At 44.1% G+C, this 27,687-nt stretch overlaps 1 protein-coding gene across 2 annotated transcripts in view; it reads left to right on the top strand.

The window, feature by feature from the left end:
- Positions 1-6,929: 6,929 nt before the first annotated feature.
- The window catches only part of adamtsl5 (ADAMTS like 5), a 29,092-nt gene continuing 8,334 nt past the window's right edge, over positions 6,930-27,687 (top strand). Inside the window, exons 1-7 of one of the 2 annotated variants that reach the window (XM_070908557.1) lie at positions 6,930-7,428; positions 14,750-14,825; positions 19,775-19,944; positions 20,201-20,261; positions 20,936-21,041; positions 22,095-22,222; positions 26,041-26,164. In XM_070908557.1, the coding sequence (XP_070764658.1) occupies positions 7,406-7,428; positions 14,750-14,825; positions 19,775-19,944; positions 20,201-20,261; positions 20,936-21,041; positions 22,095-22,222; positions 26,041-26,164 (688 nt within the window). In that variant the 5' untranslated portion in view covers positions 6,930-7,405. Of the gene's footprint in view, positions 7,429-13,579; positions 13,826-14,749; positions 14,826-19,774; positions 19,945-20,200; positions 20,262-20,935; positions 21,042-22,094; positions 22,223-26,040; positions 26,165-27,687 lie in introns of those variants that run through there. The other variant, XM_070908549.1, reaches the window with a different exon arrangement.

Below are 27,687 nucleotides of genomic sequence, written 5' to 3' on the forward strand. Positions count from 1 at the left end.
CCTTTCTCTTGTAGAGATAAAGGTGAAAACATGCTGAGCAAAATGAGTCACAGCCAAGCGGCCAAACAGGGTCGTGTTTAAACAAAGTAACAGTGATATTACATATTTTTAACATCATGCTTTTGTCTTAGACATGGCGAGGAACATTTAGCTTCAGTCTTTAAGTGCATTATCACTTACAAAGCCATCAAGAGCCCTTTTACAGGAGTCTCATTTTAAAACAGCTGGAAACATGAAAAGGCAGCCAGAGACCACAGAGCACATGTTAGCTTAACTAGCTAGAGCTAGCAACAGTAGATAAACATGAGAAGCCTGCTATTGTCTACCTGTCTGAAATCAAGGGCCCATTTCAATAAATCTGCCGCTGTTATTATAAACTGCACTTAGATTCTTGCTTCGGCCCTCAGTTGTCGAGGTATCTTGTTACTAACTGAAGTGTTGGTCAAGTAAATTCTGACTTGTTTGAAAAGTCCAGGGATCACCACCTTTACAGGAGAACATGAACCACAGTGTTGACAGAAAGAAAATGAACTAAACGTCGCTTCATATGCTACAGTGTAAACGCCTGCTATCTGTATTTCTAGCATGCCGGCGCTCAGACGGCAGCGTGGTCACACCTCTGGTTTTGCGCGGGACTGAAATAGTTTAATCCCACACAACGGGAGCAGGATCAGAGCCGAACGGGCTCAAATAAACCTGGTTCCCAGAACAGGAGGAGGAGCGGCAGCAGCGTCTGATCTGATCCGAGTGGACGTGTTGGATGTGGTCGGCGCTGCTTTTGGCTTTTGTTTACGTGCTCGTGTTTTATTTTCAGCCAACAAGTTTGAGCCACATTTCTGCTCAGTGGGAACGTCTGCCAGCAATAAGCTGGGGGGGGGGGGGGGGGGGGGGGGGGGATGACTTTGTTTCCTGCGTGTTTGTGATTTTAATTTAGTAAAAGTGAAATTATTCTTCCATGCACACACACACACACACACACACACTGCAGCTGTGTTTGGTGGCTGATGGATGTTTGTATTGGGCGACCTGATGTGTGTTTCTTAGACTACCGTGCCACTGACATAAACACAACTTGTCCATTGCATCTGTGCAACCTCAGCCCAATGACAACTGTGTTTATCTACGTGTGTGTGTGTGTGTGTGTGTGTACGTCCAGAGGCAGCCTGCTGGACTTCACACTCGGAGGAGAGACGCCGCGATAACAGATGTTTCCTATCCCGACGCCTTTTTTAGACCAAGCCTGACTGCTTACAGGTCTGGTGACTTCACAGAGAAAAGCCTGACTGTTTACTGCCTCCGTGTGTAGGAATCCTCAGATATCGCTCATCGTAGAGATAAAGGTTTACAGCTCACTTTCACAAAACTTCAAGTGGAAATCTAAATAAAGAAAGTGATTTTTCCAGTTCCACTGTGTTTCATTGCATTCTGGTTATTTGATTCTATCTTATTAACTGTACTTTGATTTGCAGGCTTTTAAAATGTGCCAAATGAGTAAAGTTCATAATGATCTCTAAAAGTGTGAAAGCTTTGGACACGATAACAACACACCATTGTTCATCACATCCTCTAAATCGAACCTCTTTTTGCACAAAGTGTTCTGATTTATTCATCCAGCCAGTTGAGAGCAGCATGGGGCCGTTTGCTTTCTGTACTGAAGCTCTTGTTGCAGATGTCCAGCCTGTTTTACAGTATTCAGACAGTCCAGTAAATGCAGTGGAATTCACTGGTATTTACTGGAGGTTTTAAGTGGCTTTTTGCGTGTGTTGTTTTCTCCTATGGGAAAGCGGTTGGTAAAATCACCACGGTGGTTGCATGTAATGAATAGCTCTTATTATGATGAGTTTGGACAACACATAGCTTCATGACTGACTCACGTCCTGATGGACGAGCCTGACTTCACACTCCTGGGAAGCAGCTTTGTTTTTGAGGATTTCCAACCAGAGTGTCACCGACTGTGTAATTCTCTCATACCTTCCTGCCAGCAGTAAATCAAAGTTGTTGTTCTCTTTGTTCCACCTCCTTGATTTTATGAACTTTATGAACCCCATACATCAAACCTTCGCGGCCTCTGCGAGTGCTTGCTCACTACATAATTCTGCCAGAGCCATTAAGCCAGCGCCACATCCAAAACATGTCATAACATCACATCCATGTGGAGGGTAATGTGTTGCCCAGGTGACTGACGACAGCTCCAGATGAAAGCAGGAAGTGCCTGCAGGGTCTTCTGAAGACTTTCAGCCTTTCAAAGTATAAAAGCCTGTCGTGTCCTCCAGCCGACACATACACCTAAACTTCAAATGCCACCCATGATGCATGCTGGGATGGTGCCATTTGGTTGCATATGTAGACACTCAGAGAATTCTTGTGCTCTATTTCATACCTTTTTTCTTGTAGCTCTTTCATCTTTTTTCGGCTCGGTCACATGTCTGGAATAAAATGAATTCAATCAATCTCCTCAAGAGAGTCTTAGTGTTCATTTGTCAGTTAGTTGCTGTAGAGACTTCCACATGATCTTGTTTTGACTAAATTCACAAATATGCTGCTCCAGATGATACGTATTTTTAGCATCTGCATCAAAAACACTAATAAAATCACAGGATAAAAAAGATGAAATCCATTCATCGTAGACAGACTGAAGCTTTGTTGCTGGGCTCCATCATTACATTAAATCTGTGCTGATATTTACTGATTTATGTCATGTGCTTCGTGCACATCACACTGTTTGTGTCATCTTGATTTGTTGCATAAAAAAGTTGAGAAGACATACTGGTTGAAAATAAGTCAAACATCTTGATTTAAAAGAGAAATGTATTGTGTGTGTAACCTCTCTGGTGTACAGAGCGGAGACTCTGTGTCTCATGTCACGCTTGACTATTAACGAGCTGGTTAGTGTAAATGACTGACAGCTGGTGGATAGTGAACAGTAGTTGTTATTATTACCTCGAAAGGTTTGAATCAGAACCAGCAGAGTTACAAATCTACCATAAAAACACGCAAAACACGCCGTCCTGGTGAGGAAGTGTTTGATTTGTTTTGTACCACTAACAAGCTTTTTTATCATCCTGTAACTGTGACGGCTATTTTTCCGTCAGTTAGAGCACCTCATCGCACCAAGAGAAGTCACTGAGCAAACACATTTATTACACAGAATAATTATTTTAAAAAAGGAACCGTGTTAAAAATGCTCAATACTCAGAAAGTATCGCTAAGTGCCTGCAAGATGCAATTAAGCCTGTGAACAGAGGGGGCAGTATACTGAAGAAACAACAACAAAAATGGCAGATATTCTGGAGAGAAAGAGCAGCAGCAACAGTCTAGAAGCCACCTGTGGTGTCGCCGTGTTCGGATACACTCTGATCCTCCAGGTACAACATTTAAAGTCAGATGTCTTCTCATGACAGCGACAGCACATGTAGCTGCATGTAGCGTCTAAGACTTCTCACACCACCACCGGCAGCCTCTCACCAGTGAAACCCCCCCCCCCCCCCCCCAGCCAGTTTCTCCATTCATACTGGCAGGTTGCCAAGCTCAGTAAAAACCTTGAAAGAGAGGTGGGGCGTGGATAGGGGGGTGTAGCAGTCCAACTCTGCCCCACACCCCTCTCCCACCTCCCCGCTAATGTCTTTGAGCAGTAAAGTGCCTCTTCAGCTCAGAGGCCTCTTATTACAGAGCAGCCAAATGAACACACACACACACACAGAAAGAGAGAGCGTACGTGCATGAATGTGATGATTACTGTAAACACTTGGCTATCTGTCTCTCAGTAAACACACGGTGCACTAAACAGCGAAGCGTGTTCAGTAAGGAGGGGGGAACTGCAGGGAGGGGGCGGAGGGAAATGTCTCCACAAGCCGAGACAAGCAGAGAGACCTCGGAGCACTAATCATTATATACACAGGTACAGAGGAGCCCCCCACTGCGGACGTAAACATTTCTGTGGAATTAATGAACTGACAGACATCTTACAGCACTGTTGTTACAGACGTGCCTCTTTAGATTTGTAATCATTTCCAACCCTGGTCTAACTAAAAAGCTAGACTGTCTACAAGAAGTCTAAAGGCCCCAGACCCTCATTATGAACCTGTTGGACGAAACAAAACAATACTTTCCCTTGTTGTGTTTCCCATGGCTCCCTGCACAATGTTTCCTTGCTGCAGTGAAGGAATAGTTACAGAAAGAAGGACTGTCATACTGAAAATAGTTTGCAAGATACTGACTTGATTTGATTAACTACAGAAGTCTCATATTAGCTCCAGCTTAACTTGACTGGAGCATATTTTTGCACAGAACAACAACTGAGGATTTTGTCCCCCAGCTGTTACATTGGAACCACGTTAGAAAGGGATCTCCTCAAAGCCAGCACGGTCAGAAGGAACACTTAGGGGGACCAGTAACTCCTCCAGCGTACACATGGGCATGTGAGTGTTGTTTTAAGACAGACTTGAAAACATGTGGACCTGTTCTTTAGATATACTCTGCTACTCTGGATTTCTGCCTCATTCTGATAAAGAAAAGACTGACACCATTTTGGAGATAATCAATGAACCGGAAACCGGATTTATTGACAAACTGAATATATCTTAAAAGGTCAGGATGCCATTTTGACACTTTGAACCCTGATGAAGCTCGAAACATCAGTGAGCCTCGCTGTGTCACTGGGCGACATGTTCCTTCATCACCATGAACACACACACTGTAGTTTATGTCGACTCAGTACCACACACACCGTCCTGCAGCCAGAGATACTCACTAGAGCACCAAATGTGGATTAATCCACCGCTGAAAATAGTCCCCAAATAATGCACTATTTCCTCCTGTTTGAGTCATGTTTTCTAAAAACTACAGTGGCCATATTTACATCTTCAGTGTGAGCCTGGGCCTGAGGCTGAGTGCGACAGACAGGCCGGGGGAACTGTTGTTGTTGTCTTCTTTTCGCGGGATGTGATGACAAACCTGCAGTGTGTAACCACTCTCTGCTGATTGCTGCTGCCTGTCTGCTCCTGTAGATTTATGGCGCCGCAGGCTCGTGTTGTCTGCAAGTCAACATTTGTAGGTTTGTAAATCATTCTTCTGGCATCTGTGGGCTTCAGATGACTGCAGCATCACATCCTGTGTACCGACAAGTGGTCTGACTCAGCATAATATTTACAAAAGATAAATGACGCCGTGAAAAAAAACAAGCTGACGCGTGGTAACACCCCCCCCCGCAGCTCTGTGTGGAGACACTAATGCTGTCCTGTTTCCTCTGTTATGTCTGCTCGGCTCTAGAAGACAGTTCAAGGTCAAAGTGTTGAAACTGTAGCACAGCTCAGATGAATCGTCTCCGCCCTGGCTGAGCTTAAAGGGACTGTGGCAGACAGAGGTGGAGACGGCGCTCTGAGTTCACAGAAAGGCCATGTGGTTGCTTCACCATCGCTAAGCCGTCCCATTTTGTACTCCAGTACAAGCCACTGGAGATGACCTGCGTGTTACTGCCTCATGCATCACACGATGTGCTCCAACTGTAAACCTGCTCAAAGGGGATGTGGTGCTTCACATGTTGAGCTCAGTGAGACACAAAGGAGATGCCCGAGGGATACAGTTACACAGAGCTACAAAAAAAAAAAGAGGGAATTTTAGGCGTCCTCGTGGAAAAAGGAAAGCTGGTATGAAGTGATTGACACAGAAAGGTGTCCTGACATGTAGATGAAGATGAGGTTTATCTCCCTAAAGCGGTCGCAGGAGGAAGGTGAGGAGAGGGTGACGGGAAGAAATGAGTAAGGTGAGAAAGGAAGAGATGAAGGAGGAACTGAACGGTGTGTGTGTGTGTGTGTGTGTGGACATGTATTACTCATGTTGTGAGGACATACATCTGTTTACATTATGGGGACTCACCTTACTTTTGGGGACAAAATGCAAGTTTTCCATCACGTAAATCATTCAATTTTAGAGTGAAGGTTTAAGGGTAAGAGTAAGGGTAAGGGATAGGGTGAGCATTCAGGAAATGACCGAAAGTCAACGAAATGTCCTCTGAAGTGAACACAACTGTGTGTGTGTGTGTGTGTGTGTGTGTGTGTGATGTACAGTAAAGCCTGAGGTGACTCACAGAAAAAGGAACAAACACTGAAGCTACGAAAGTGTTTCATTGATATTATGTCACTGAAAACTCTCCTGACTACTGTAACTTATATGAACTACAAGTTCATGAAGGAAATGAATGTGTTTGATCAGAAGACTTCACATCCTGCCTGAGGCCAGGAGGGGTTAAGGCAAAGAAAGGCTGGATACATTTCACAGAAAGTGGGATGAAGCGGGGGCTAACAGGGGCCCAGCGCCTCCTTTTTTGTTTTGTGTTGTTGTTGTAGCATCTGAATCCACAGGAACGCCTTTACAGATATTACAGGCACATGTTTGAGTTCAGTTTGATGACCCAGTCAGACGTGGAGAGCACCACACATCAGAGTGTCTGTAGAGTTTAATATCTATATTCATTATATCATTTGGAAATATACATTCATTTTTGTTTATGAATCTCAAATTTGGTTGTTTGGTTATTTAGACTTTTATTAGATGAACTATTCTTCACCCTGGGAGCTTGGGTGTAATATCTGGTTACTTTAGTTTCATGTGAGTGTTTTTTAACTTCTACTTGACTTGTGTTGTGTTTCTGAGTTGTGGAGCAGCTCCTCCTTGTGTCACCTCTGACTTCAGAGGAGCTGCCGGCCTGTGATTGGAGGACAGAGGCGTGTTCACCGCAGGAATGCAACGCTCAGGTGGAGAGAGAGAGGGAGAGAGAGAGAGAGCCTGCACGCAGACACACCAGCACCGCACTCTCACAGCCACGCACGGTGTCTCTCTGTGCGCACGCTGGACCCGGCGGGGCTGAGAGGGAAGTCACTGGAGCCACCTGCGGAGACAGGAGGGTCTTATCCGTGCGGGACTGGGCACAAGTGAAGCCACCTGCCTGACTGTTCCACACTTCACTGACTGGTTTTCTCACTGGAGTAATGTGCTGTAGGCTGCCCATGTCAGTCACAGCTGGGGGGGGTTTAATGTAAAGAAAACAGAAAAGGAAACTTCGTGTCAGAGAAGACCTGAATGCAGGAGATCCGCTTTGCGCGTCCCGAAAGACAAAAGTGATGTGATGCGTTTTGGGAACTGAGTAACAGCTGTTTGGATGGACGAGCCCTGCAGCTGAGAGATAGAAGAAAACACGTTTCTTTAAAGTTTCCATTAAAAAAGAGAAGAAGACTAGGACGGAGAAGCCCGCGGGAGGGGGCAGGACATGGACGGTGCTGGGTCTGAGGAGCCTGCAGCTGGGATGCACCGTGCATCTGAGCCGCGACGTTTCACACCATGATACCGGAACAAAACTGCACCTGACAACGAATGTAACATAGCTGAACCCAGTCCACAAGGATCCACTATGTCCTCCTCACTACTGACGAGGTAAGACTGTGAAATGAGCCTCTGATGAAGGATCGCATGAGAAGTGAGTTAGAGTGATTTATAAGAAGTGCGCAGCCTTGATGGGAGGTGATAAATTCCTGAGACAGGTTGAGCTTTTCTTTCCCCCCCCCCACAGTTGGCTGTTTGTACTCTGATTGAGTTGCATTTCAGGAGGGGAAATATGCGGTGGCTTTAAATATTTACCTTGAGTCATTTTGCTTGCAAGGAGCTGCAAAGCCTCGAACATTTCTTGCAGCACAGTGAAGGATGAGAGGTGATAAATTCCAGCGGCAGTTGAGGTTTCTTTTCTCCAGCGGGAAGCTGTTTGTTTTGTGGTTCACTTGGACCTGCAGGAGAATGTGCTGGTTTAAAACGCTTCTCCTGGGTGCATATGTGCAACATTTGTTTTCTCAGCAGAGCCCATGCGTCATGCATTATGTGACTTTTTGCATCAAAGAAGCTGTGTGCATGTTCTCACATCCAGTCTGCTGTGGGCTACTTCCTGCCAGTGGGTGAGGTAATCCTCCTGCCACACACTATCTGTGATATGGCAACTCTTGGCTCTACACCCCCCCCCCCCATCCTGCTACTCTACCTTTATCTCCTAAATGTCACCGGCTATAAATACCGTGCTCATATTTGATCTAATCCCATCCCTGCAACGGAGAACACAAACACAGGGGGGCCGCACAGGGTCTGAATCTCAGCCCAGACTGTGCATGAAGTCTGGATTCTTCTAAATGTTTCTCTTAAAACCATAAACTTAAATTTAGGCCACGTCTTTCCCTCTTAGTGGAAACAACACACGCTGACATCTCTGCACTCCGCTCCCATGTCAAAGGTGTGATGTTCCCTTTTCCGGGCTGCATTTGATGTCATGTTTCAGGAGAAATGTGAAGGCTGTCTCTCAGACGACGGAGGGAGAGAGAGAGAGATTTGGCTCAGGGCACATTTTCTGTCTCTGATAACATGTTGGAGGAATGTTTGTTTGGGAAGGAGCCACGAACAACTTTAATCTACTTACCATGGAACACTGAGCATATAGCTTCAAGACGAGGACTCTGATGTGGTGTTACACGCCATGATGTCACTCTCTCCTGCGGGGAGGAAGGCCAGTCGTTGTCTTCTGTGGGGACTTTGAGCTCTAGAGAAGGACATCAGTGTTTTTAAATGTGTATTTCTTCATACTGAAGGTGCAGTTAGTGAGGAAGGGAAAGTGGAAAGAAAACACTGAGCCACAGGTGCCGAATTCATCCAAAACGGACCCAGAATTTTAAAGAATGTTTCACCAGGTTTCAGCTGAGTACTGTACGCTTTAGCTTCCGCTTGCTGTTAGTGGAGCAAGTGACAGAATTTAAAGGTCCTCCTGAAGGAGTCACCCTTAAAGAACCACCTTAAAGGTTTCATGCCCACCGGCTTGCACCTTGTTATCAAAAAACGGATATTTTCTAACACAGTTGTTCATTTTTTTTTTTACTGATGATTCAACCAGGAGAGTTTCACGTCCATTCCAGCCCTGAAGTGTCACCTAACGCCGTCTAAAAGAGAGCAGATATGCTTATATGTCGCCTGTAGTTTAAGTCAGTGTTTATAGGCTCGCTGTGTACAGATTTGTCCCTCAGGCTACATCATAGTAGTTTTAAAGGCACAGGTGAGTGCTATGAAAAAAGACCTATTGTTACTTTGGGTGCATACTGTGACTGTTCTGCCCCAGCGACAGCCTTCTGTACTCTGTCAACATCCTGCTCATCTAAATACTGCGTCCAGGTCCTGATTCACTTGTGCACACTGACCCCTGCTCACTAGAGAAACTGAAGCCGTCAGATCTCACTAATGGACACGGTCTAGTTTCAAGGTTCAGTCAGATAAGGGTTTACTGCTCTGTGTTTGCGTCTCTCTGCACGAACTTGATGAACAGTCTTTTACAGTCTGAAAGGATTAGGGTTGTGGTTTCTACACAGTTACTGTGTTTGTATGTCTGTCAGCAGGATGTTTTAAAACCCTGTGAAAGAATTTCCATGAAATTTGATGGACACGTCGGCTTTGCGCCAAGGAACAATTGATTTGGTTTTGGTGGTGATCCAGATCTGGGGTTTCTGCCTCTGGACCATTAGAGGTTTTTAGCTGTAATTATGAAACTGATGGAGACAGAAACTTCCAATCATGCGGGTACATTTGAGCTTCAAGAAAGTTTTTATGTGTAATTTAAAAGTGTTTAAAAGCTGTAATGTGTTTGGGTGTAGAGCTCAAGTCCTTTTTTTTTCAGACTTCCTCTCCTTATTTTCAGGCTTCGTTGTCGACATGCGCCTGGTAGAAAAAGTGATTACCCTCTCTTTAATACTTAAACGTTTTGGGGGGTTTGCTCATTGTCCATCATGTTAATCTGTTATTTTTTGTCACAATATCACTTGCGTGCATCTCTGCATGTTTCTCATGTCGTGAGACCATGACTGTAGATGACCTGAGAGGCTCTGCTTCCGTCAAAGTGGCTGTGAAAAGATAATCTCATAATCCCTGAGGTATGACGGTGTACCAAGTTTGTTCTCCCTGTCGTGGAAGGAGCGAGTTTAGTGCAGCGAAGCGAAGGGAAGGGAAGGGAAGGGACCACAGTTGAGCAAGAGGCTGAGTCTCGACATTTTGGCAACAACAAAACCAACAACGCGATACCAACGTCTGTCTTTCATTTAGTCATTTACCACAATCCTCTCTGGGTGTTTGTCCAGACATATACTAGTATTTCATTTCTGTTCTTTAAAATGTTTTACTGCGTCTTCAAGTGAAGCAGCTGCTGAGGCACACGGACCCTCCGCTTGTCTTCAGAGAGGCTCGTTTTGTTCATGCGTGCTGACCGAGGCCACTGAGCCTTGTTGCTCTTTGTTGAGGCCTCATTCATAGTCAATACAGATCCAGGGGTCAGAGCTGACCGCGGAGCCTTCAGACTGAACATCTGTTCGGGGTTGTGTCAATTCATTCAGCAGCGCGCTCCATATAACCATCAGACCCTCCACCAGGCTCCCCCAAAACGCTGGGTGGGGCCACAGCTAAATCTCTGGGTGGGTCAAAGGTTAAGACCGGCCCCTGGTTGGAAGATGTATTGCTTTTCCAAACTTGGTGGGTGTGCAGACAATTGTAAAAAAAAAAAAAAAGGGACGCCCGAAGGTCACCATACAGAAACACTTAGACCAGGATCCCACACAAAGAAGCTGAAGCAGCAGAGGTCTTCAGTCAGGTGTCTCCTGCGCTGACGTGACTCACACCTTCCCGGAGGTCAAAGAACACATTCTCACCTGCAATGCACTCGAAGCAGCGCACCGTAATAGCTCCGATGTAATTGCACGATAACAGCATGAAACTGTTGTTTATTTGTGCAGGGTGGGAATGTGGGAGCTGCCTGTCTGTCAGGGCGTGTTTAAGGTTTGTGAGTTCAGTCGTTACAGAGGAATTATCACGGAGGGTGGGGAGCGTGCCGCCTCGCTTACCTCTGCCGGTCCGGCTGGATGGAGGTTACGTTGCCTGTCTGACTGTCTGCATGTGGACACGTCGCACTTTGTTCAAGTGTCGGTTGATGGGATTTCGTTGGTGGTCTTCGTCTGGGACTTCATCATCATAAGACAACCATAATTAGAAAGTGATTATCTCTGCCAAAGCTGCACAATCCTACAAATCATGTTGTTTTCTTTGCATTAAAATACACACGGTGATTGGAATTTATTGGATACATGTGCAATTTATTTACATCACATAGGTGCAGTTGATCATATGAAAAGGCCAATGTTAAAAAGAAAATACTTCAACTAACCATTATTTTTCGAACAGATTAATGATTATTTTCTCGATTAAACGTGTTGTCATCGCCATCATGTAATGGTGAGTTGTGTGTAAGTTGTGTCGCTTTGTACTGTCACCATGTATATCTTTATATGTAGGAACAGATTGGAGGAACGGTCTATAAAATAAATAATGTAAAATAGTGAAAAATGCCTTTGAACAGGTAACGTTTCGTCAGTCCACTTCCGAAGGTCTTCAGTTTACTACGACGGAAGAAAACGTTAAAGTTTAACATTTGAGAAACTGGAATCAGAGAATTTTTTTGGCAAAAATGACTCAAATGATTAGGGATTATCAAAATGCTAACCCATTAATAAACTAATTGTTTCACATCTAGCAGAAAAAGAAATCTTTGGGGTCAAAGTTTCACAAAATCTTAACAAAAAACGAGATATCCTGCTAACGAACATACAAACAAGCAAATAGGACTTTATTGCTATTATCGGTTAGTCTGCTGATTATTTTCTCGATTAATCGTTGTTGTGTTTTATAGAATATCAGAAAATATTTTGATACACACATCGTAACATTTGAGAGTATATATTAACGGTTAATCGAGTTGAGGTCTCTGACTTCTGCTCATATTGTCGTCTAATTAATGATCCGGAGCTGTTCATGTGAAATGGAACTTATTATCCTACTTATTAAATACTACCTGCATTTAATGTCAAACGTCTTTACATCTGTAACCAGGTTCACTGATCAGTAGTGAACATCAGTTTGATCATGTGATTCATTAGCACTCACTCTGTGTTTCTGATGGTTTCAGTCTGAATGTTATTTAAGATCAGTTTTGTGTTGTTTGTGTCGGGCGGGGCCGGCCTCTTTTCCTCTTCCTCGGTCATGAGCGCGACTAATGTCAAAATAAACAACAAGTCTCGTATTGATTAAAGCCATTTCCCTCTCCCTGCCCCGGAGCTATTCTCTAATGTGCTGCTATAGTCTTAATGAGAGCAGGAGGAGGCGGACTGACCCCTGCTCACCTCTGTAAGGGCCCCTGCAGGGAGGGGGCCAACCCGTCAGTGACCAGAGCTGCTGTCTTTTCATGTTCACAAACTGAAGTCAAACATCAAGTGAAACTGAGAGAAGTGACTTCACCTTTAGTCATGTGTCGTATGTTCATGTATGATTTGTGTTGAGTGTTGGTCATCTGTGAAAATGGATGCGTGAATAAACAGCATGAATAAAAGAAGAACTGAGTTTTGGGGGCAGCAGATCAAGCTGTAACACTGACATATTATCACCTTATGAAGTTGTTTAGGCTAAAGTGTGAGCAAACAGTAGCTGTTTACATATACATAACAACTATTTTCCCTCTGTTAGCTCTGTTTTTGGTCTCCACCAACTCCTGAGGGAAATATCTGGCTCTTTAGCTGCTGAATGCTCCACTCTGTTCACAAGCTGATTGCTAACTTTGACTGTCTGGCAAGACCGAACCAAAACAACGAGCTGAAAGATGCTAAAGCACTAGAGCTGAGGGGAACAATTCTCTGTGGGTTCATCACGTCATTTGATCAATTTTTAATATAAAACTATGCATTCAAGCTGCTTTGATCAATCCCAAAACAAGAAGAGAGAATAAAATGAATATTTGTTATGTGAAACTGTTTCTTCATCTTCAGTAAAACATATTTAAATTTTCTACATTTTCTAAAATATGAAACGTTTCCATTCATTCGGGCGGGAAAATGAATCAGCAGAATTTTGAAACTGGTTTGAGTTGTGTGATCCAACATTTCTGACATCAAGTCTGCATTTAGTTTTGTCAAAGTTACACAATCACGATGAGGTAATGCAGCGCAGACTTTTCAAATCATTTTACACGCACAATTAAACATAAATGATTGCTTAATCGTAGAAAAGTACACCCAGATATTTAAAACACTACCCGGTCTACATGTGAAGTGTACGTGATTTGAAGTTGAGGAAGTGAATCTTGCAAAGTCGTCATGCAGCTTAGATGCTGGAAGTAAAATAAAGTCTGAAGGCCTCTTACATCAATCATGATTTATGAGCCCACTGCCTCTTTCGGTCGGCGCGACCTTCCTTGGTCCTCTGATATGAATTCCCCCATGTAAGGCCAGGACGGGAGCTGAAGGGAAGGGCTGCTCAGCCAAGTGTGAGGGAGATGTGTATCGTTTAATTGGACAAGGGCAACTACTGACCTGGGACTGAGCCAACAGGCCAACTCCAAAGCCTCTGGAGCAGATCTGTGTTTATGGGAGGGAGAGATAAAAGGGACAAAACAGACTGAGAGAGATAAATGACAGAGTGGAAGCTGATGGAGGACTAAGTGAGATGTAGGAGAGAAGAAGCAAAGGGAGGAAGAGAAGACTGAGTTGCTGTCACTTTCCAAATGCGGCCCGTCTCATATATCCGTGTTAGTGAAAATGACAGATCCCGTCAGAAAACAGACCCGTTCGGTATGACACGCTGCGGCTGTCAGCAACGCAGTGCCAGGAAGCAGTCAAAGAGAGGGGCTTTCCAAGAATCACCGGCACTTCTCAGAGGAAAGCACTCGTCCTTTGATGAATCGGAGGGAGAATCTGCGTCTCACCGTTGCCTGGAGGTAAAGACGGAGACGAGGCAGCAAGTCGAGCCAGCGCAACGCTCAACGCGGGGCTCGGTGGAGGTCTTAACTGGTGGCCCCCCCAGAAGTGTCTCTGTGTTGGAACTACAGTCTGTAATTGATTTTGACTCAGTTCCGATATGTAAATATCGGCAGCTGATGTTATCAGGTTGTTCGGTCGTAACGTTTTGTTGTTTGAGGTATGCTATTTTTGTGGAATTAAATTTGAAATCTTCCCAGTTCGTCATCGTCATTATTATTTTTTGTTTTGTTTCTTCCGTATGGTGTTTTATTGTGTCTGTTTTGATTTACTATAACTGATCTTTTATCTCTGTTACCTGCTCAGCGCTCGTGAGACACCAGAGACGACAGAGCAAAGTTAGCATCTTGCTGTATCTGGTACAGTGCACGTGTTGTGTATCGCTCCTGCTTAATAAAGTGTTAGGTCGGGTCAGGCAGGTGATTCTGGACTTTTAGCATCCTTTTACGTAACGCAGGTCAACAGTCGGACCGGGGGTAGCGGGTTGGGGTTCAGTCATGCAGGCGGTCCCTCCCTCTCAGGCTGTGTGGGAGTTAATAAGACACTGTTGGGGTGGGGTGGAGGTGGGGGGGCTGGGCAGGGGGAATTAATGATACTTGCTGGATGGGGGGGCATTCCTGACCTTGGCTCCTGCCCACAGGGGTTCGCGGTAGCGTGGCAGCTTATTTGTGGATATTATCAATGACCTAAAGACCTCTGCTGTTTGAGACGTCAGCCGTGTCTTTTCCTTCCGTTTCCTCCCTCGTCCTCCTTCCTCCTCCTCCTCGGACACTTCTGCTGGAACAACTTCTACGTCCTCACCTCTGTATTTGTGCGTTGCTGTGTTTATGATATGTAAAGGTTACCAACAGACTGACAGTGTTTGTTTCTCTGCCTGCCTGCAGGAAGCTGCCTCTGTGCCAGGCCCTGACCTTTGTCCTGCTGCTGGTCGCTCCCGTCTGCCTGTCGTCCCCGCAGAGCGTAAGTCCGCCGTCCACACAGAAACGCCTCTGCTGAGTTTGACTCTGGATTGATTGTCAGCCGCAGCTCCTTCTAATGACGTAACCCTGCGCAGTGGAAGCCTATTCATCAGCCAATCACAACTAAGCACAGTAATTATGGGTTTCCATGAGACTGAGCCAAACTGCTGCAACTACTGATTAGTTTAACTATCGATTAACCTGCTGATTATTTGTTTTAATCAATTAAGCAATCACAAGTTTGCAGAGTCCAAATGTCTTGTTTTGGTTGACTTAGAGTCCAAAACCCAAAGTTCAGTTTATATTATTATTATTATGTGTAGGTTTTTTTAATCGATGATTAAAACAGTTGCAGATTATTTTTCTGTGGATCGACTTAATCGACTCATCGTATCAGCTCTAACCAAATGAAGCTGCATTCATATTTTTTTGGCTGCTAAGGGACAGAAGAACTCCCCAAAAATCAGCCGGCAAACAACATATTATGTATTTTATCAATATTATCTAATATTATATTATATTATTAATTGTGGCTAACGTGTTAGCAAACATTCAGCAGACACAGATCATGTTTCTGTCCAGCTGAAGTTTAATGGAGCCTTAGTCTTTATTGATATCTGTGGCTTCTTATAACAGAGCGTCTTTAACAGGAGTTCAGATGTTCGGCAGCCATGATGTCAACGTTTGTGTTGTGCAAATATACAAAGCTAATAGCTGGATGACAGTGTTTCAACAAGAGCAATGAATTTACACACAGGGCCTGGTAGTCCCAACCTGTCAGGGCCCAAGGCCATTTCCCCCGGCCTCCCCTCTTTTTCCTGCCTTTACGTCTTCTTTTTTTTTTTTGTTAAATGTTGTGATTAAGCTCATTTGTGCAGAGAGAACCGCTGCTCTCGGGTTCCAAAGAGGAAAATCCAGCTCATTTAGATAATAAACCAATTACAGCCCTTTGACCAGCATCAGATGTGAGCAGGTCTCTGAGGTCTGGCAGCGTGCTGATTGGATTGTTTTTGCAGCATGTTTGTCTTCTGGTGGTATTTTGTCTTGGGAATGGGAACGTTCCTATAAGCCAGCATCCTCTTGGTCTCTCCACGCTCTGATTGCTGCCGCACCACCTTTTCTCCTCCCAACCTCCCCCAGGCCCGACTGGAGTAACCTAGACGGCGATAGGCTCCCCCAAGCCCACTGTGTCACATCAAATACAGGAATGCAGTGGAGTCAGTATAACTCTGGTGTCATTTAAAAAGACGTAATGACACAAAATCCTGCCACAAGTTGTTTTAGATGTTTTAGATTTCTGAAACATTTTCTGCATCCAGTCATCGTCGCAGCTGCACCGGAAACGTCTCTGCTGTCGACATTCGGCCACGAGACAAACGGACCAAACGGATCAAGAAAGAGACTAAGAGCTTGTTGTCGTCACGTCAAACTGCAGCTGGATTTCTCCTTTTTACTGAGAGTGAAGTGAATATAATATGAGTTCTAGTTTTATGTGGTTGTACTTTGTTTTCATTAGAAACTCTGGTTTAAAGCAGGCAGACACTGTACGGGTTCAGCCCTGATCAAGATTGATCATTTATTTTGCAGTTTATCCCATTTTAGGCGCCACAGTAGAAATGCTCACTTTAATTCACTGTAATTTTAATAGAAGAAAATGTTTAAAGATCGACAACAAAATATACATAGTTACAGACAATTAGGGCGGGGTTTCGAACATAAATAATTATTAAAAAACGAACTTAATTAGCTTAAAATTGGCTTTGAATTCTTCTTTAATCAGATATTTACAGCTTTAAACTCTAGTTTCATTTAGGTGAAGTTATTTGACAAACTTTTGTTTAATTATAATGTTTAATTAAGCAAAAGTTGAACTTTTAAGAAGTAGTTTTAAAAGTTCACCCAAACATTTCATTTAGATCTGTTCACACATTTTAGACGTCCTGCGAACTAACAAACACACAAGATGAAAAACATATGAACAAACAGGACTTACAGCGACAGAAGATTAAATTAAGACGTAAACAACATAGAAACACAGAAAGGAGACATTACTCTGAAGAATGTGTTGCCGTGTGTCCAATGTGGGACAGTTATTATCAGTGGAAGCTCGTCAGGAAACTGGACTGAATTAAGAGTCATTTTTAAGATAATAAGTTTGAGCTGATATGTGTTTTACACATAATCAGATTATTTTCAAGGTGGAAAGTTTTTCCAGTTTGTCTGTCTGCAGACTCAGTCTGGGGGGGCAGAGGAGAGGACTGATGGGACGTGAGTCAGTCTGGGGGGGCAGACGAGAGGACTGATGGGACGTGAGTCAGTCTGGGGTCCTTCTGTTTCTCTCTGTCTCTCTCGCAGTTTGCTTTTCAAACACAAGAGCAGATTTTTTTCTGTTCATGTGATGGAGGTGGGGGGTGGGGGGGGCATTGTAAAGGTCGAAGGTCACTTTCATTAATCTAGAATGCCAGCCCACCCCATCTCCAACTGTTATCAACGCTAATTTGGCCGGCGGTAACACTAATGAGGGCAACCTCAGGTGACCCTGCCATGGAAAATGATGGAGAGTCATAGCACAGGTCGCTCTCAGCTGAGTGTGTGTGTGTGTGTGTGTGTGTGTGTGAGTGTGTGTGTGTGTGTGTGTGTGTGCGCATGTCTGACCAATTGAGTCACAAAGTCAAAGAGCCTCTCGTGTTTTTTCCCTCTTGCTGTAACTACAGAAACACGACGTAGATGTCGGTGCAGTTTATTTGTTTTGAGGTTTTGGACGTGGGAGTTACATCAGAGACAGGAGGCATGGCAACATGTTATACTACTGTTGTCATTCAGCTCAGCTCATGTTGAGCCCGGGGAGCTCAGAAGGCTTTGCAGTAATCATTTTATGAATGATCATTTGGATTTGTTGAAGAACTACATTTGCTATAGTCGTGTTTGCTTGTTGAGAAGCAGACGGGCCTCGTTGTGTGGAAAGAACTTTAACTCTGGTTCAGTAGCTGCTCATTTTATTTATGATTCAGTTTTTATTTCTGATGTCCTCTGCAGGACCTTAGTGGACGTCATGTGTTGAGGAGGGTGACGGGAAACCACCGGGAAAACCAAACAGCTAAAACACGTCCCACCCTCGTACACCCACATGGAAAATATTTTCAGTAACAGACAAAACATTTAACATTTAATCTTTTTATATTTCTGTTTTATCAGCAGGATCATATTGTGTTCAGTTAACGTCAGACTGCATTATTTCATTCTGATTCTCCTAATGTGTCGCTGGTCTCCGTTTTAAAAAGAATTTGAAAAGTATGTTTTTGGGGACCTGCTTGATTGACAGGCGTGTCAGCCTATCACAGACAGCCATGGCGGTTGATGCTTCCTTTTCCCATTTCAGCAGTATATTAGATGTATCTCTGTCAGTTATGGTATTTTTAGTTTCATCTGTCTGTCCTTAGTGCTAAAAGGCTTAATCGATTAATCGATTAATCTAATCTAATCTAATTCCAGCCTTTTTGCAGATTTTCTCTGTTTATTTGATTTCAATTTTCACTGTTTGGATAAAAAAGATCTTTCAGACAACATCACATTTTCATTAATTCAGTTTTTCATCGTTTTAACTATTTTCTGTCGTTTTACAGACTAAACGAATAAAAGCATAAACAGCAACAACATAAAGAGCAGAACATGACAGAAACATCTCACTCGCTCCTGCTTTACAGTAGAAGATCTAATGACGCAGTAGAAAATCCTGCTGCATACATTTGCATATTATTGAGGAAAGCGGCGGGAAATAAGCGCTATAAGTTGTGTTTTGCACATGTTCACATTCGCCTTAACTCCCGTCTTGCACAGCAGACACTCCAGATGACTTCGACTTCAGCCCCTCCTGATAGACAGGTAGCCGGAGCAGTTGTTGAATGTGTGTGTGAAGAGTTAAAAGTGTGTGTGAGTCAGCTCCTGTGTGAGAAACCAGTGGGAACGCTGCCAGTTTCAGTCCTCCTCCGGGGCAAAAACTCTGGAATGTGTTTGAGGAGCGCCATTGAGATTTCTCTAATCACTTTTATTGTTTGGCTCTGACGATCCTGATCCACCAGGCTCACAAGGTTGGGAGTTTTTACTGTGTTACTTTGAATAGATTTATCTGCCTTGACTATAAATAACGTTGGTTTTGTTAGGCGTCACACATAACACCCCCCGACACACTTTTTCCCTTTTACAAATGATATCCCATCATTCTGCCAACACTGTCTGTTTTCCTCTCACACACACACACACACACACACACACACACACACACACACACAGGGATTGTGAGCTGCTGACAGTTGCCACTTGCCATCTGACAGCTTCGAACACGCAGGCCAACACTGCAGAGTGATGCTGCGGAGTGATTGCAGGAGGGAGCAGAGAGTCATGTTGTCCCTGCGGTTTTTACTGTTTGCTGCCTCAGGAGCTCGACTGTTCATGGCTCCACACACAGTGGCAGTTATGGTGTATCCAAGATACACAATATAAACAGAAAGAAGCCCAGCAGCACGGCGTAGACACGCAGCAAATGCCAAGAAGATTTTACATTGATCAGCAATTGTTGTTTATTTAAAAAGCAGATGTTTTTCTTTGCTCTCTTACATAAATAACAATGTTCTAATTTCCCCAAAAATCTGAAGAAAAACTAACATGTTAAAGTAGAATTACAAAGAGAAATAATACTACAAGTCGTAGAAGTCCTTCAAATTTCTCTTGAGATACAAAGTAAAAACAACAGGTAATGCCACTATCGTGACACTGTTGTGTCTCAGTGGTAATTCTGAAAATGATTGTTCCACTAAGAAGATATTAAGGCTTAAGGAGAGGCGTAAGTTTGTTGATTGATAGGTGTCTCAGCCTATCCCACGCTCTTCCTCTTGACTCTTTGTGTTAAACATCAGCATTAAAGTCTCTCTCTCTGTGTCATTTGTGTCTCAGCCCTGGATTTCTGCGTGGGGTCCCTCCGGTGAGGCCTCATCGGGGCGTCCGGTACGTGCCCGACGGCAGCTGCACTTCAGGAACGAGTGGGCGACGTGGAGCGGCTGGTCTGTCTGCTCACGTAGCTGTGGGAGCGGCGCCTCAGTGAGGACGCGCACCTGCATCACCAGGTAAACATCAGCCATGTCCTGCAGGGGGGAGGAAGATCTATTTTAATGCAGTGATCTTCAGAAATCATTTCTAAAGTGCAACTTAAAGTCTGTTTCTGAATTGTATTTTCAGAGAAACCTGAAATGTTTTTTAAATAATATATTTGCAATCATGTTTTGCGTAGTTCGTACAGTTGAAACAGAAGTACGTTTTAAGAGTATCATATTTTACAAACATGTTACTTACTCCCATAAATGTCTTGTTTCTGTGACGCAGGAACCCGGTGGGTGGACCGTGTGCAGGAGATCCCAGACAATACAAGATCTGCAACACCAAGGTCATTCCAGCTTAAAGGTTTTCACTCTGTTTGAAGAACCAACTTTTGGTGCAAACATTTTAGAACCAGGGCTGATGTTTGCTCTGGAAGTTGGTCACATAGGCGTGTTCAGGGCAGGTGTAGCAGCCGAGCGCTTTCAGGGTGTGACCTGGAATTTCACTGACATATTAACTCGTGTCTTCACGACTCTGAACTCCGGGATTTAACACAGTCAGTATCAGACCTGCTGTTGTGTTAGAAACATCCTGCGGCTGTGTGTCAGTCATGTTGGGCTGTGTGTGTGTGTGTGTGTGTGTGTGTGTTTGGACAGACAATCACTGTGGCCCATATTGATTAAAGGAAAAACACACAGATGGGATGCAGCATGCTTGATTGTAGTTGCATGTGGCAGTTTGTACGGTGTGATCAGCTTCGAGTGACGGACACGGATCCCCTCTCTCTGTAACATGAACATAAACGTGACATGTTCCCACTGCGACACAGAGGGGACTCACTGCAATATTCATTCATTTATGTTAAGGTTGAGATCAGAACTATGACAGGGTTAAGGTTTGAATAAGAGCGGGTGTTAGGCATGAAGTTATGGTTTTATTATGTTCCCCACAATGCAATACAACGTCCTCACAGTGTGTGTGTGTGTGTGTGTGTGTGTGTGTGTGTGTGTGTGCGTGCAGGAGTGTCCCCCCAGCTCGGAGGACTTCAGAGAGATGCAGTGTGCTGCCTACGATGACCGACCGTTAGTGGCTGGAAACTCCTTCAGGTGGACCACCTTTCATGGAGGTCAGTGAGACAATTCGCTGTTCAGCTGCTCAGGACTTGTTGTTTGGGGATACAAGGTTTTCACAACAGTAGTATTGATATTATATATAGTTGTGTAAAAGCCATCATAGGTACAGTAACTAAGTACTCCAGTGTCTTAAAAATCAGGTCACTTCATAGCATCATTTCAATCAGGAGAGACATTCATGTATTGATGTAAATTAAAGTGTGAAAAGTCTTTGGAGATTAGACCCCATTGTGGCGCCAACGTATTTGAAAGGGGGTTAGTGAGCAATGAGATAATTAGGATGCCCCCCCCCCCAATGGGGACTTTGGTGGGCTGAGAAGAGACTTCTGATGACCGGGCGCTGATGTGATGAACTGGAGGTGAATGGTGCACTGAAATGACAACTGACAGCAAGCGAGAGGAGAACAGATTTAAGTTTTGACAGCCGCACTATGATTGGCTGATGGAGATCACGGCGAGATCTAATCAGATCGCTCCAAGAGCTTAATGTGATCAACACAGGTTTGGATGTGCTGTTATTATTCAAAGGACATGCATTGACTTTTCCATTATCTATAAACACACACACACACACACACACACAGAGACATCAGCCTATTCTTTTTTGTTTGAGTTTTAACATAATTGTCTTACAAAGTTAAAATCAAGTCTCAAGTCACTACAACCTAGAATCCCTAACATACTCCAAAATAGACGTGGACAGCAGGGTTTACAGTGGAGAGGCACGCTCCGCCACGCTGCAGACAGGAGTGTAACTCGTGAGTGTGTGTCTTTCTCCTTGTCACCCACGTGTAACTTTAGTTACTGTGTTGTTGGCGGTCATGTGGTAAACTTTCCATGCTGTCACGGCTCTCACGTCCACTGTGAGGCCCGCTGGGTGTTTAATCCACACGGGGTTATGAGTTTTCTCCATGACTTCTGCTCGTGGGTTTCTCTCCCAGTTCCCTCTCTCCACCTCCTGCCTGTTTCTGTGTCCCAGCCACTTTGCCTCTCCTATTTTCCCATAATAAACTAATGAGCCACTGACTGGAGATCTTCCCTGCCAGGCTCTAACCCCTGTGAACTGAGCTGCCTGGCCTTGGGTCACAACTTCTACTACAACTTTGGCCGCGTGCTCGATGGCACAGCCTGCGACAAGGAGCCCGGGGCGGTGTGTGTCAACGGACACTGTCTGGTGAGTGGCAACAACACTGTGTGTGTGTGTGTCTTCTTTACATACTGTATTTATCCATGTGGTGTTCATGCTTATTTCAGAATAAAAGAACTCCACAACAGACAGTATTATTGCAAACTATTCCCTAAATGTGTTAGCAAACAATTGCCTATTCACACATCCACCTGTCCAGCATTCACTCTCTCTTTAACTCCTGAGAAACACATCTGTCTCTTTAGCTGCTAAAGGCTCCAACATTTTCACCAGCTAGTCGCTAATTCTGTCTGCTTGCAGTTTGGTGGTAGACAGGTGGTGCACAGGTGGTGTAGAGCTTGTTTGCTGGAAACGAGGATGATGAGAGCAGTGAGAGGGAACCATGCAATACTTTTACCATAGAACCAAAACAAGGAGCTAAATTGGGCTAAAAAGCTCTGTAGAGCTGCGGAGTTGCTACATTTTGTTGTCACAGTCTTTTGATTCAGTGTTGATTTTAAATATGTGTATTAATGCAGCTTTAACACAGTTTCCCATACAGTTTGATGGATGTACCACCCTAAATCTAAATGCTGCTTATAGAGATAAGTGAAACTACAGTACAGTGATAATGCTCCAAGGTATGAAAATGTCAGGTATTGGTACAAGTCTGGTGTCAAAGCTCAACACTTTGCTGGAAGAACTGAAAGTTGGCAGAGAATAATGTCTGATCAGATATGTCTTGTTTATTTATTCTTTAGTCAGATTGTTCCTGATTTAATTAAAGATTTTGTCCGTTTTAATTTGATATAGGCAGAGTTTTTGTATGGATGCTTAAGTTTAGACAACATTTAAAATGTGACTTCTTTTGTTACATGAAAAAAGACTTTTGTAGAAAAACACATTGATATTTCACAATGCAAATAGAAAAAAGTATAATTTGTTGTCTGTGTCTTGTTTGTCTTGACTTGCATTTTTCCCCACTGTGTATTCTCATTTCAAAGTTTCATTTTAAGGATAATATTAATCGGCTTGATCATTTATTGAATCTATAGGTTTATGTCATGGCCATCAAATGTAATTTTTTCAACTTTCAGTGTCTCTACATCACGTTTCTTTGTTTAGTTCAGTTGCCAAATTCATCCAAATCTGCTGAATGTCTTTTCAGGTTTCCACAAAGTGTAAACTCTGTTTATTATTTAATCTAAGCTCTGTGATTGGATGTTTCTCTCCAAAAATGATGACCAAAGTGTTCTTTGGAGCCATAGCTGACTTCTCTCCTTAAACCTCCCATATTATGCTCATTTCAGCTCTATATGTTTATGCTGGGATTCCACTAGAGTCTCAGCTTTGCAGGATTCACAGTTCAAGTCCATATTTATCTTCTGCTGGCCCTTCATGCAGCCCCTCAGTTCACCGTCTGAAACAAGCCGCTTGAGACAAACTGAACGACCTCCAAAGACTTGAAGCTCCAATAACTCAGTCAGACTGAGCGGGTGGATGAGCGTCCCTGCACTTTGTGGGTGGTGCTGTGCCTGGAGCAGATGACCTGCTGGGGGCGTGGTTGAGTGCAGTATAGTTGTGACATCACAACCTTACGGAAGTCCTGACGGCTCGTTTAAAGGCACAGTTTCTGAATGCGGGCTGTGTGCGTTTCTCCGTGGACTGAGCGTTTTGATGCGTTCACAGTATTTGTACAGCACCTAGAGCTGCTTTATAATCAAACAAGACATGGAAATCTCACTTTCTACAATATGGGACCTTTAAGTTTTGATGTACAAAGCTTGTAAGTTGGACTTTTTAATCAATGAACCAGATATTTTCTCCTGATGATTCAAGCAGAAGAGTTTCATGTCCATCCAAACCCTGGAAGTGCTCCAGCTGTCAGTCACATAACATTGTCTGTGAGAAAATGAATAAGACTTTTACCTCCTGGACCCTGTGGACGCCTGAAATAACTCCTCCGATTCTACTGGCCTGATGTAGATTTCAGAATGAGGCAGGATTAAGCTAAAGTTTCTCTCTCTCTCTTCATTCCCACCCTGTTGTGGTGTAAGTGATGTTGACCACTCTGACTGGAGCTCTCTGGAGAAATGAACTTCATGCTGTGCGTTAGGACCAGAGTGCACTCATCAGTGTGGACTGCAGCCTTCAGTTAGCATTACAGCTCCGCTCAGCACACAGTCCAGAGTCCTGCTCCCACATCCAGCCTGTCCCCTGCTCACCCCTCTCACCCTCACACAGATGGAGATGTTTGGAAAAGAACTTGTATCCCTCTGGTCCTGCAGCACTTGCAGATTAATAGCATACATACGTAACACTCTGGAGACACATCTGCTACATGAGGGTATAGGCAAAGTTATTTTTATACCACTGACAGGATTAAGGCGTGTCTGTGTTTACATATGTCTATATATAAATGTGTGTGTGTGTGTACATGCTAACCTGTTGTGTGGATGGTGTAAATAAGTAGATTTATGGACCGTTGTGTCGGCTGGCTGAGGTCAGAACAGCTCAGGGCCTGAAACAGGAAGCAGATGCGGCCTGCAGCTGGTGTGGAGGGCTGCAGGTCACAAATTGAAATCAGACTGCCGAACACATGGCTGGTTTGGATGCAGCATGTGTGTGTGTGTGTGTGTGTGTGTGTGTGCAGCGTATGCAGAGGCTCTTTCACAGCTCATTTTGCTGTGTTAAAAAGTGTTTTTTAGTTCTCAATCAAAGCAATTATCTAATTATCTAATTCTATTTTCTGACACTCTATAAAATTGTCAGATACTAGTTAAAAATGGCCGTTGTAAGTTGCCACTGCCAAAAGGGATGTCTTCAAATTGTTTTTTCCAGCCAACAGTCCAAAATCCAATTATGTTTTTTGTTTTTGGTCTGTATAGAATGATATTAGAAACAAGAGTCTTCTAAGTAAAGTATTTCTGATTCTGATTCTGATTTGGTCGTAAACAAAAGTAGAATTATAACCTGCTGGTGGCGCTAGATGAAAAGTCAGAGGATCAGCAATGTTATTATAATCCACCCTCATTATCGATCCCCGGCTCCCCCCGTCATGTCGAAGTGTCCCTGAGTAAGACGCTGAACCCTAAGTCGCCCCCCCGATGGAGACCAGCACCTAGCGCGGCAGCTCGGTCGTCATCGGGGTGTGAATGTGTGAGTGAGACCTGATCTGTAAAGTCAGACCGTTTATATTTACCAGTGTTTTCTGGTGTTTTGGGGGACCACGGTCGCTCCCTCAGTGGGGCCCTCGTGCACTCTGCTACTCACCGGGGATTCATTTCCTGTTGTGCGCACACAGATGCTTGGAGTGTTTTTGTGTTTTTAAGGGGCTTAGGGGGCTGATTATAGGGTCCCTAGATTGTTGCTCTCTTGCCCGGGAACCTCCCCCTTGATTGGTTTGCTCTGCAGAGCAGGAGATGAAGGCCGGAGAAGAAAGCGGCCACTGTAATCTGTCTAGCAACAAGATTCTCCACACACCATAAACCACCCAGCTCATCCTCCGTGCTCTTTGCTTTGGCATTTTAGCGTTTACAGAGACAACTCTCCGACCCGTCCTCCTCTCTCGAGGCCTCGAGTTGCCGTTGTTTCCCAAAGTAAATGTTTGTGAGAAGGAGAAAATTACAGGGAGAAGCAAATAAGAGAAGGAGAAAGAGAGTAGACTGAGTTGAGTTATGGTAGAAGGTTTAAGGCGACTGTACAGCAGAGAGAAAACAAAAAGAAAGGTTAGACGTTGCCAGGGCTCCCGCCAGAAACTGTGTGGAGTTCTGCTTATCAACACGCTGTCAGGGAAACAAGTTTCAGCAAAGACCATCCAACCAGATCAAACTGGTGTTTTTCTAACATTTGTTTGTGTCATACAGAAGCCCGGCTGTGACTCCATCTTGGGTTCAAAGCAGCAGGAGGATGCCTGCATGGTGTGTGGAGGACAGAACACCACCTGCCTGCACCACAAGAGTGTGTACCAGAGCAACGGTCTGGAGGCAGGTAGGATACACTCACTCACACACTCACACACTCACACAAACAGTCATCATCTTATCTCCGCGAGGAATCAATTGCAGCAGTTTCGGACCAACACGATCTGGGGATAATTCCAGGCCCTCTTCGTGTTTTCCCTCCCAAGTGTTATTAGTCAGTCAAGTTAAGTCAAGAGGTTATTGTTCTCTGATAAAGTGAACATTAACCACGGTAACAAACAAAACCTGTTGGCTGCCTTCCAGGAAGAAATTCAGCTAACAACAGGTCCTTCAAAATTACAGTCGTTAAGATTTCAGGAAGGAGGAGGAAGAACGCAGAGTTCTTCAGGCTCAAAGTTGAGGCTCCAAATGACGCTCTGGCTCAATGCCACCAGAGGATTTTCTGCCTTCATTGGTACCTGCAGTTCAGAGGCCAACATGTCTGATGGATATCATCAAACATGTTGGGAAATGCAAAGGAGGAAAATTATTAAAAGAAGATGGAGCACGAAAGCAATATGTCTGTAAATATGTAAACAACTTTAACCAAGTTTCTAAATAGAATAAGTCCCATAAACATGCAGTTTCTGAGTACATGTGACGGTCAGTTTGCTTAGAAATGTGTAAACTAAAACAAACCGAGATCAGATCACAGATCAGCGTTCAGGCTGCAGAGGCAAACGTCCAATGTTGTAGATGTTGCAATGCAAAACTGCCCTGACTGCATTCACTCTGTAGAGTTCAGTCAAGGAATGGATCATTATAGCAAACGGCTCCACAGTTAAATTTGGCGAGAAAGGCTCTGCTCTTCGAGGCAGACCTGCAGCTTGTCACCAGTTTTGAAACCATCTGCATGAGGTGGTAAATGTTAAGATAACTCCGTGTCCACTCCACCTGGTTTAAAATACAGAAACACTTGTTGAAAGTTGAAAAACATTTACTTAATACAAATGAGCACAAAATTTGCCTGTAAACTCTGTAGAGTTTTGCCGAAAAATGAGAGAGAAAGTGATGCGGTAGTTCGCCAGAAGGTTTAGTCTTTACCTGCTGTGCATAGATGTCTGAACTCTCCATTTTCCTGTCCATTATGACGTTCGGTCAGGCGAGGAGAGATCCAATGCAGAAACCTCAACATGTCAACATTACAAAACGTCTATTGTTCTTTAACCTACTCCAGGTCTTGGATGAAGAATCTGAGAATCGGAGAGAAAATTGAATTAGCTGTGAAGACGAGACAAAAACGTCATTCAGGTCCTGCGTTGCTTTCTGCTGAGAACTGAATCATGTGAGACTGAACACGTCGTGGACACACACGAGCAGAAAGTACCCGACACCTCTGGTGTAACAGTGTAACAGTGGCTTCCTCACAGCTCTGTGTAGCAGAGCAGAGTGCTGCCATGATGGCTCAGACTGAGCAAGAAGAAAACAGGCTGATAATGGCTGCTTTGTTTGGGTGACTCAACAACCTTGGGAGGTTTTCTCTCCTCCTGCAGCTGCGTTTCCCAACGGAGGCAGAACTGATGGAGGGCCCTCACAAGGTCAGCTGCCGGT

This window comes from Enoplosus armatus, chromosome 1 (assembly GCF_043641665.1).
Source record: "Enoplosus armatus isolate fEnoArm2 chromosome 1, fEnoArm2.hap1, whole genome shotgun sequence".
In the NCBI taxonomy this organism is placed as follows: domain Eukaryota; kingdom Metazoa; phylum Chordata; class Actinopteri; order Centrarchiformes; family Enoplosidae; genus Enoplosus; species Enoplosus armatus.